Raw genomic sequence first — 10352 nt, forward strand, 5'->3', positions numbered from 1 at the left:
TTATGTATGGATAAGTATCAATCCTCATTATATTACAGATCATAGACTGGACATAATGCCCTTCATTTAGTCCACTGCTTATGGTTTAAACATGCCACAACGAAATTTGAAACACATTTTACTATAGCTTCCTACACACACAAATATATATATATAACACATGATTACGCGGAGGGCTCAAAACTTAGTATAATATATGTTGTGCCATATGCTTCATACATATTTATATATATAGGTGGGCATACATATATATATATGTAGAGATTTACTTCATTTATTTAGATATTTCCACACAGACTGCAGCCAAGCTTTTATACTCATGGCTAAATGAGCATCAGTTGGGTATGAGTTTGAAAGGAGGCTTCACAAGAGCTGGTGCTGGATCATATCTTCCATAGTCTTTTGTGTTGACCCTTAAAAGCCTCTCGTGGATACTGTCCTCTTCATCGTGGCGGGATGGTTTCTGTACTGGTATTCCCTATGTATCCATTAAATAAATAAATAAATAAAATCATACAATATTGAACTAACAAATCTGAAAATAAAAGAGGACGTTGCATGGACGAGTACTTCACCCACATATATCACAGAAATTTAATATCTAGCTAAAGTTTAGTGCTTTTCAAGTTTGATTATTATATATAGAGAATCATCGATCCATGCAGCTTGGTGCTTTTGATGAAATGGCTACAGAAAGAAATTAAGAACATGACTCACATCCCAACACAAATAAGGATCAGTGAGTGACAAACCTCATTCATTGTATCCGCTTCTTTAGCCAACTCATTGAAGAACTTGGACTGCCTACCTGCAAAGGCATTTCAAGCATACAAATGGTGTAAGATTCTCCTCTTATCAAGCATATTTGAAGCAGCCAGCATATATGGGAAACGTATGGAAAGTAATGTTCACTAAAGAAAAAAGGAAAAACAACAGCTTATTAATTAATTTGTTCACATGCCTTGCACTAATATGTATAATAAGCATCTGCAGGAAAAGAAGATCAAGATCAAACCCATGAACCTTTTCAGGAGCAACTGACATAAAACCCTAACCCCTTCTCTAAAAGAGGCTGGCACTGATCATGTCAGTACGGTTTGCAACAAAGGCTGCAGCAAATTACTTAAAAAGGACCCAAAGACCCACCTGCAATACAAGCTGATAAGAGTGATGCTAAAATGAGGAAGAGGATGCTGAGTTTCTTGAGAAGAATGAGACCCATGTTAGGACACAATTTGTGCTTTTCCTTTTCTCATGCAAGAGATCATAGACCAAATGATGATTCCTTTCTACACTGTAAGGATCATTAACTTTACTTAGGGTGGGAGTCTTAGAGAGAAGCTGAAAATTGACAGTTAATTAAAAGGAAAGCAAGTTCCATTCCCTTTTAGTTTTAAAATTCAATCAAAAAGGGGAAGGAGACCACTTTTCTGTTGTTGGGGCACGTCTAGCATGTTAGTGGATTGATTGAGGCGAAATGTTAATTTAAGATGATAATCCTGAGATGACGCCTAGTTGAAACTACAAAAACACCCTCAATATTAAAACGAAGTTTGCTATTATTTCCAGATTAATATAAGGAATGAAAGCATTAAAGCAGGAATGCAAGAAATCAGCAAACAGATGATCACTTCAGGATTGCAGAATCAGAGAAGAGATTTCATAATCTCAGTACGTGTACATAGCTATTCTAGGAAGTCCAGGCTGTTAGTCAATTGTATTTACTATTGCTCTTTTATTGTAGCATTCTCTAATTCTTTTCTTAGCATAGTTTCCTTATTTACAGATTGTAACAGCTTGTAATTATTTAGTGTGCACAGACTGTAATCATCCTATATATGTCAATAATATACACCCTCTCTATCTCAACTCGTGAGATAGCTTTTTCTCAAAACTTCTTTAATTAATTCTTCTTGATTTCTGTCAAAATCCATCTGCTAGCCATGCATAAGAGATTCCCAAGTACATGCATGCATTCAAGACAATTAAGGTGGACACATTTCATGAGCGTGCTGTAGTCATTTTCTTGATTCAGAAAATGACATTCATAAAACTCTATATATATGTGCCTCAGAATATGCTTATATGTATGAAGCAGAGCCTAGAATCATTGTATTTTCAGGTTTCAGCTGCATAAGGGTCGAAAGAGACAATGCAGCAGTGCAAACTTGGAAAGCATGCTAGCTTGTGATAAATTATTAGATTATTTTACCTACTTATGCTTTTAAAAAACACATTAGGTTGGCATAAAATAGCTTTTCTGGATGATTAGTGCTTTCAATTATCTCTACAGACAAAGACAACAAACCAAATACCACTAAAAGGACAGTGGTGGAGAATAAAAGAGACACTCTGTGAGGTTTATAATAACAATATTTTCCTTGCTTCCTTTTCTAGCGAAGTGGTATGACGAGACAGGCACCTTTCCCCTCATTCAAGCAAATCCTCCCTTCCTAGCTATTAGCACAAAATAATTGGGTCAATATTCTACTGATCCCTAGAGGTAGGCTAATTTTTGAAACACCAATGAAGGTTGAACAGCAAATGTGATCAAAGGGTTCTTCAGTTCTATGGTAAAATCCCATGGCCGGTAGGACAGGGATTCTTGTGATATTTTGTCATGATTTCAAGCATGCCAAAGGATGAAACACAGCACTTGGCCAAGACTCCCTTTTTTTAGTTTACTTGCGGTAAAAGTATGCCATGCGGAACCTAATTTGTGATTGCTTTAACGAACAACCCAGTTTGTGATAACTTTAACAATCATCTCCAAGAGGAACTTTAGATTATTTTAGGGTCGCCTTTGGACTTCCAATAAAGTGATCACTTCTGTTCCTCTTTTTTCCTTTTCCCTTTCTTCTCCTCGTCTTTCTTTTTCTTTGTTGTTTTTCGGTCATATCAGTAGTCTTCCTTCTTTGACAAGTACAGACTATATTTATATGAGAAAAAGAATATTTGCGAATATGATATACTAACTGCATTACTGATAGGTTTATACAGAGATTTTATCAAAATGAAGTCATTAAGCGACATGAAAATGCTAATTTATATAATTCGTTTTATAATTTTATGATTGGACGTTTTATACAATTTAATAATTTATATTTATAAAAATTTTGAATAGATCGAAGAATTTCTCATCACATTAATAAGATTGCCATAGTCACATCATTAGAAAAAGTTTCTGAAATTGGTAATGGATGATGGCCCCAAGTTATACATGAACTAAAAAGCAATTGGTACTGCTTCTTACCAAATTAACAAACAAAAAGAAAACTAAACAGCCAAACTAGAAATAAAAGAGTTTTGTATGATATATAGCAGTCATTGAATTGTCTGCTAAACACTCTGCTCCTTGACAACTTGTGCGCTGAAAGTTAGAAGCTGATACCGAAAAACACATCTCTCAACATGCACTATGCGACATCCACAATGTTTTCTCTTCCGCAAGGCTCCCTGAATAATAACATGGATTTTGAGGGATCTAATAGCAATGAGAGAACCCGAGTCGTCTATGGTCCGCAATAATGTGTAATAGAAAGTTAGATAATAGTTTGGTAAATTCGAGGTTACCAGGCCTCCTTAGTCTGTATAATCTTTGGATAATAATCGATGCTCCTTTCATTGAATTCAGAAACATAAATAGGCCATGGACAATGACTAGATACACGACGTGGGCATAACCCACTACTTAAAAGGAAATAACTGACCCACAACGCTACAGGTAATATTTAAATAACTACCCACTACGAGCCCACAATGGCCCACTATACTTGACTCAGTCAAAACTGACTTTAAACCAAAACGACACACTTCACAACTTAAGACAGATTTCGGGTTCTTAGGAGCAATGACCCTAATCTCATAACATCGTCTCTAGAAAATTGCGACCACTCTTCGTCGTCACTGTCCGATAGCAAGCTAGCGTGTTTGTTTTTTAGATATAAAACGGTGTCGTTTTTTTTTTGTCAGAGTTATATTGCAACAGAATTAATACGTCGCCGTTTTTACTCTAAAAAGCAATGTTGTTAATGCCGCTATCTATCTGTCGTTAAAAGAATTGAATCAGCGGCGCTTGGTGAAGGTGAAGACGTGTACATCTTTGGCGGTACGCCGACTCGGGGAGGCTAGGAACCCGAGCTAGTCGGAGACTTCACCGGAGTGCCGCCACGCCAAACGACGCCTTCAAAGCCATCGCCTTTGCCTGGCCTCGGAACGATGCCATCTTATAACTGTCGTCCTGCCTTTTCCCGTTCGTGAAGTCGTTTCTTACGATTCAAGTTGCAAATAATTACTCATTAAGTATGAATATAAGTTTAGGAATTCCGCCTGGTTTTCCAGTGTATCACATCTAGGTTTCTTTGGTGTCACACAAACCATGGCAGGCTGTTTGATAAAAAAAAAAAAAACATGGCAGGTTGTATCAGACAATTGCTGTCTAAATATATATTGCTGCCAGAAGTTCTTATAAAACACCTTTTTCTGCCCAGTGGAAACCGTTACATGCATATGAATAAAACAAAACCCAATAACATAAAAAGCCCAAACTCATAAATTAAAACCATTACGTGCAGCTTCTTTATTGAAGATAAGCATTACTTTGAGATACAGATCTTTCATTAAGTAATTGCTTCCACTGCAAAGCTGACCCTGGATCATCGTTACTTGGAAAGATATTCCAAAAACGACTCAATATATCTGTCCACAGCTCTAAAATACTTCTGCCTCCAGTTCTTGTTAATGATAAGGATCCCAAAGAAAGCCCAAAACCCGAATGCATAGGATACTGTTACAAATGCGTAGAAGAATAAAGGGTGATCAATTATCCTGTTCCTTTCTTTTTCGTCTTTCGGTTGGTTTGTGCTTGAGCATTTTCCTGGCAGGGGGTCTCCACAGAGTTCTGGATTACCGTCATAGCATCGCATTTCGAAAGTTGAAAATTGCCGCTCAAATGGGATTCGTCCTGAAAGATTGTTGTAGGCAACGCTGAATGCAGATAGAGAAGTGAGAACAACCAATTCAGAAGGAATTTTACCCCTCAACTTGTTGTGAGAAAGATCCAAATTCTCCACATTTGTCAAGTTTTGGAAAGATATTGGAATGGAACCTGTTAGAGAGTTATGCGACAAGTTTAAGGACCGAAGCTGTGATAATTCTCCCATTTCAGTGGGAATGCCACCTGTAAAATGGTTTGATGACAAGTCAATTCCAGTCATCAGCAAGAGGGGGACACCTTTGAAAGTATATACCTTATCTTTTATCCGAAACATTGATACGAAGCTCAACCCATAGTCTGAACTATTACTCTGAGTTAATAGGTAATACAGTCGACCCTTTTGCGTGAAATAGTTGGAGTTAGTAGAGCTTGGAGAACTCTTCTTCCAGAATGTAACGTTATCAAGGCAGGAGGGAATGCCTCCTGAAAGACGATTACGAGAGACATCAAAAACTTGCAGTCTTTGCATTCGACACAATCTTTGTGTTAGGTGACCTTCAAGGTGATTTCCACTTAAAAGAACGGCTACCAAGTGAGGATGATCATACAGCCACTTTGGAATGTTACCAGACAAGTAATTGCCACGAACATCTAGGATTACCAAGGGACTGTTAGATATTGCAGGCGAGATAATTCCTTCAAACTGATTGCCGCTAAGATATAAGCACTCAAGCTTTGTCATGTTGGAGTCCCTTGGGAGCATTTCTCCTTGCAGCGTGTTGTTTGACAGATTTAAATATACGAGTGGAGTACTGTCATTTCCAGTCAAACTTCGTGGTATTGTTCCCGAGAGCTTGTTGTTAGAAAGGTCTAATATTTCGAGAGACATACTACCAAAGGATGAAGGAATTTTACCTTCTAGTTCATTTGATGACATGTCAACATGTGATAAGGATGAAAAAAGACTTCCAAAATTTTCAGGAAGGGGACCTTTAACGTGATTATCAGATATGTCAAACTTTTCGAGGTTTAAAGTTCCATGAATGAAGCAATCAAGAAAAGAACCTTCAATTTTGTTGCTTCTCAAGTATAACTCAGTGGTGTTGGTGTTAAAGAACAGTTGACAAGGTATGCCTCCTTCTAAGGAGTTGTACGACAAGTCCAGGTACTGCAAGTTAATCTGGGTGGAGATGAAGCTCGGGACAACATGACCATTCTTCTTGTTGAGGTTACACCTCGCCAAATTCAGTGTAGTTAGCTGAAAGGTCGGGATCCACGAGGGAGACTCAGTTTCAACTTCCAACTCATGATTGCTTGAAAGATCAAGGTAATCGAGACTTGAAGAATTGGCAAATATGGAAAATGACACCAGCCCTTCTAATTGATTACTAGAAGCATCGAACAAGGAAATCTGGCTTTGATTAGAGAATATTGATGAAGGCACATTACCCTGAAAGCGATTATTCGAAATATCAAACTGTTGAATTATCCCTGGATAAGAGGGAATATTGCCGTCCAATTGATTATCCGAAACATCGAACACCATAATCGAGCTTTGATTTGAGAATATTGATGAAGGTAGATTGCCATGAAGGCGGTTTCTCGACAGATCAAGTTGTGCAAGGTTTTCAATCGTCCCAAGACAAGAGGGAATATTGCCTTCCAATGTATTATTCCCAAGATCCAAGATCCTTAGAGATTTGAGTCTCTTCAACTCACAAAATGCTGCAACCAAGTAAGTTTGAGAAATGTGCGTTAATCGTTATATGATTGGTCTATGATAAATAGCGGGTAAATTTTCTACCAAGCAATTTAAATGAAGAACACGTATAGATGAAAGGATTGACCTTGGCTGCCCCGGGTGGTGGCCGTCAAGAACCACCCTCAATCAGTTTTTCAAACCAGCTAGAATCTTCAGTTTTTCAAATTATGGTTTGAATTTTTGATATTTTTATACCAAAAATGATTAACTTATAACTCTATATTAATTATTAAAAAAGGGTAGTTTTATAAAATTGAAATTATTTCTTACCAAAGTAGCATACTTGCATTAATTGGTTGTGAAAGAGGTTGTAAAAGAGTTATGAGAGAATAATCGGTGTATTATTTTTTTTTTTTTTTACCCAGAATATAATTTGATTTATTTTTATTTTAGAAAAATAACCCCGCTTTATCTCATCCTAGATGTAAACCGTGTTATACCTTAGATTTGTCTCTGGTCACATGGCTAATGATTTAGTAACAAAATTTTAAGGAAAAAATTAATTTGATCAAACTTAGAGAAATCAAAAGCTCAATTTGAAAATGCATAGAACAAATTAATTTTAAAACAAATCACTTGTACCAATTTAATTAATTTTAAAATAATTGGTGGTCAAGATCCATGAGTTTTAAGGCCGAAAACATGTAGACAAAGTCACAGAAGCCCGTGTCGTTCATAGTAAATCTCTAAGGGATGCTTTAAATAAGATGAGATGATAATTTTATAAATTATAGTAAGATAGTTTATGAATAGTAATAAAATAGTTTGAATTAAGTATTTATTGAATTTTGGGAGATGAAAGATAAAAAGCTGAATAACAAATATTATAAAATTAAAATATAATTTTTATTTCATGATTTGAAAAATTGAATTGTTTTTTGTTTTTTGTTTTTTATTTGAAAGTTTGAGAAAGTTGTAATAATTAGTTTTAAAAAGTTATAATAATTAGTTTTAAAGTATTTGTATTTGAATGATATTTATAAAAAAAATAAGATGAGATGTGAAGAGATAAAAAAAAAAACTTTTCCAAACATCCCTGAATCATCTTACAATAACTTACCGTTTTGAACTTCATTAATCAGTCAAAATGAAGTTACTCGGATTTGAGAGCACAAGCTAAGCTATATGACAAAATACTAAAAAGAGTCAAAATTAGAAAATTGTGTGTGTGTGTATATATATAGAGAGAGAGAGAGAGAGATTATAATGATGATGAAATAAATGGTGGATAGATAAATGAGGTTAGGGTTCTCACGTTCAAGCTTTCCTCCAATGTTGATGCCGCTAAGATAAAGCTCTTCCAATTCACCAAATAAGGTGAACAAACTTACATTTGGGAACCATGTTGGTGTATCGATACCGCGTAAATCGATAGCATTAACGCCGTTAAGTACCCCCTCGCACAAGATATTAGCACTTGCCTCACAACAATCCCCACCGTCAAAATCCTCGAAGGCTAGACCATCGGTGGAGTTTTTTTATCTCCCAAAGAGCTCTCTTTTGTTCTTTGTTGCATACTTCGCCCCAAGCGGATGGGCAGAAAGTAGCGAGAACCATAAACCAAAGTAAAATGACTGATCTTTTACCAAAGCAAGTCTCCATTTTTTCGAACCAGGGATTTATCAAAATGCGCAAAGCTAATAAGAATGGCTCTTCTTGTCTTGCATATTTGTCAACGTCTCGTTGATGCTTTTATAATGTCTCCATCTACGCTAGAGGATATGTTTTGGGTATGGGTAAAGTCTAGAAGCCAAGTCTTCCCTTCCATGCATAAAAAGCGCGTTTTCCGATACATTTTCCTGGAAATTTCAATGGGAACTGATTTAACTTGGAAGATTGTCCCTACTTTTGATAAATTGTATCATCGATTAATTAAAACTTAAATAAAATATTATTAAAATATAATTTTTTAATATTATTATTATTTCAAAATTTAAAAAAAATAAATTATTTATTATATCTTATATAAAATTTTAAAATAATTATAATAATAAAATAAAACCAAACCAAACCAAACCAAACACATTTACTGTTAAAACATAAATGATCTTAAGCCAGCAAAAAGAAAAAGTAAGGAAGCGGAGCCCACCACCTTGGACAAATCTATTACTATATATAAAAGTTGAGTCATATAATTTCGAGTCTTCGACATGACATTCTATTCATAAAAGTAAATATTTTATCTATTAAATTTAAAATATTGTGTTTATGAAACGGTAAACCTTTTAAAAGTAATGTTTCGTTATGAACCATTATAAATTTTAAGTTTCATTTCATTTCTTATATATAAAAATATAAATCGATTCAAAACTCTACTCAAAATCATTAATTCAACATTCATATTATTTTGTATTTTGAGCAGAGTCATATGACTCCAATTTGACATTGTACCCGTAAAAATAGACATTCTACCCATTAAACTTGAAATGTTATGTTTACGGAGTGGTAATCATTTTAAAAGCAATGTTTCATTATGAACTATTGTAACTATTAAGTTTTATTTCTTTTATTACATATAAAGATAAAAACCGATTCAAGTCTCCACCCAAATGCACTATTTCAACATTTATATTATTTCGTCAAATAAACTGCCCTATAAACCGTTTCGAATTTATCCACTATAAAATCCAATCTTTCTCTAAATCTTTCTCCCTCATACACATCAATCCGCATATTTCGTGGGTTATATGCTTGTTTCTAATTATTCTTGAGTCGGAAAAGTAAGAGAATGTCTTGTCAATTGTTGATGAGGACGGTGACTCAATTCAGAGAAATCTTACAAAAAGAAAACAAGCAACGAGTCTTACATTACGCATAGGACTATAATCGAGCCGAGCCGAGCCGATTTTTGGCTTACCGAGTTCGGCTCGACTCAAAATACGCGAGCCCGAGCTCAAGATTTTTATTTATTTTTTGTTCGAACTCGACTCGATAAGTAAAACTCTCAACTCAAACTCGAGCTCGGCTCAAATTGTTTTTTTATTTTTATTTTTAAATAAGATTTAATAATTAATAAATTAGATAAATACAAAATCTAATATTAAATTTGTATAACTAACAAGCAGAACTTCTATTGAATTATAAGTTTTTAAAAATTAATAAATAATTAATATCTAACTAGTTGATATTTATACATAATAACAATATATTATATGCCTACATAAATTATTAATACATATACATAATAATATAGCGTATATCTATTTCATTTATGGTTCTCACATATTAGTATATGAAATTATTAAATTTTATTGACTAATTATTGTACAAATTATAAAATATAGCTATAAAGTATATTCAATATATAGACATAAGTAATTGAGTTACATAGTATATTTAATTATAAAAGCGTTATGCTTATATTATTAGCTATCCTATAGATATATATATATATATATATATATATATATATACACACACACACACAGGTGTATGTATATATTTGTCAATATATGAATAAGTTTTAATCGAGTCGAGCTAATGAGTCGACTCGGGCATAAACAAACGAGCATTAATGAGTATTAATTTTTTGCTAAAATCAATTTTTTTATATATATTTTACAATTTGCATCCACTACATACATTTGACATTAATAATACAAATGTAATAATAAAAAATATAATTTTTTTATATATTATATTAAAAATATAATA

At 34.1% G+C, this 10352-nt stretch overlaps 2 protein-coding genes across 5 annotated transcripts; both read right to left on the bottom strand.

Annotated features, from left to right (window-relative positions):
• LOC121258028 (protein CASPARIAN STRIP INTEGRITY FACTOR 1-like) lies at positions 1-1732 on the bottom strand. Of its 4 annotated transcripts, none has more exons than XM_041159349.1 (3): positions 1143-1732; positions 753-804; positions 1-463 (listed from the first exon to the last, which is right to left on the bottom strand). In XM_041159349.1, exons 1-3 carry the CDS (start codon positions 1220-1222, stop codon positions 335-337), a joined length of 261 nt encoding a protein of 86 aa, XP_041015283.1. In that variant the 5' UTR covers positions 1223-1732; the 3' UTR covers positions 1-334. The 4 variants fall into 4 exon arrangements, with proteins under 4 accessions (XP_041015283.1, XP_041015282.1, XP_041015285.1 ...); XM_041159348.1 differs by having other exon boundaries at positions 1-478; positions 1143-1450; XM_041159351.1 differs by lacking the exon at positions 1143-1732 and adding an exon at positions 962-1113 and having other exon boundaries at positions 753-808.
• A 2819-nt stretch (positions 1733-4551) lies between these two features.
• Positions 4552-8361, bottom strand: LOC121257123 (receptor like protein 21-like). The gene is made up of 2 exons (XM_041158018.1): positions 7954-8361; positions 4552-6661 (listed from the first exon to the last, which is right to left on the bottom strand). Exon 2 carries the CDS (start codon positions 6480-6482, stop codon positions 4662-4664), a length of 1821 nt encoding a protein of 606 aa, XP_041013952.1. The 5' UTR covers positions 6483-6661; positions 7954-8361; the 3' UTR covers positions 4552-4661.
• Between the last annotated feature and the right edge of the window lie 1991 nt (positions 8362-10352).

The sequence above is a fragment of the Juglans microcarpa x Juglans regia genome, chromosome 3S (assembly GCF_004785595.1).
Source record: "Juglans microcarpa x Juglans regia isolate MS1-56 chromosome 3S, Jm3101_v1.0, whole genome shotgun sequence".
Classification (NCBI taxonomy): Eukaryota; Viridiplantae; Streptophyta; class Magnoliopsida; order Fagales; family Juglandaceae; genus Juglans; species Juglans microcarpa x Juglans regia.

Coding starts and splice junctions, on each gene's coding strand:
- LOC121258028 (XM_041159348.1), bottom strand. CDS start 1,222: ATGGGTCTCATTCTTCTCAAGAAACTCAGCATCCTCTTCCTCATTTTA. Junction 805..1,142: donor TCAGCTTGTATTGCAGGTGG/GTCTTTGGGTCC, acceptor CTTTGCAGGTAG/GCAGTCCAAGTTCTTCAATG. Junction 479..752: donor AAGCGGATACAATGAATGAG/GTTTGTCACTCA, acceptor ATGGATACATAG/GGAATACCAGTACAGAAACC.
- LOC121257123 (XM_041158018.1), bottom strand. CDS start 6,482: ATGGTGTTCGATGTTTCGGATAATCAATTGGACGGCAATATTCCCTCT.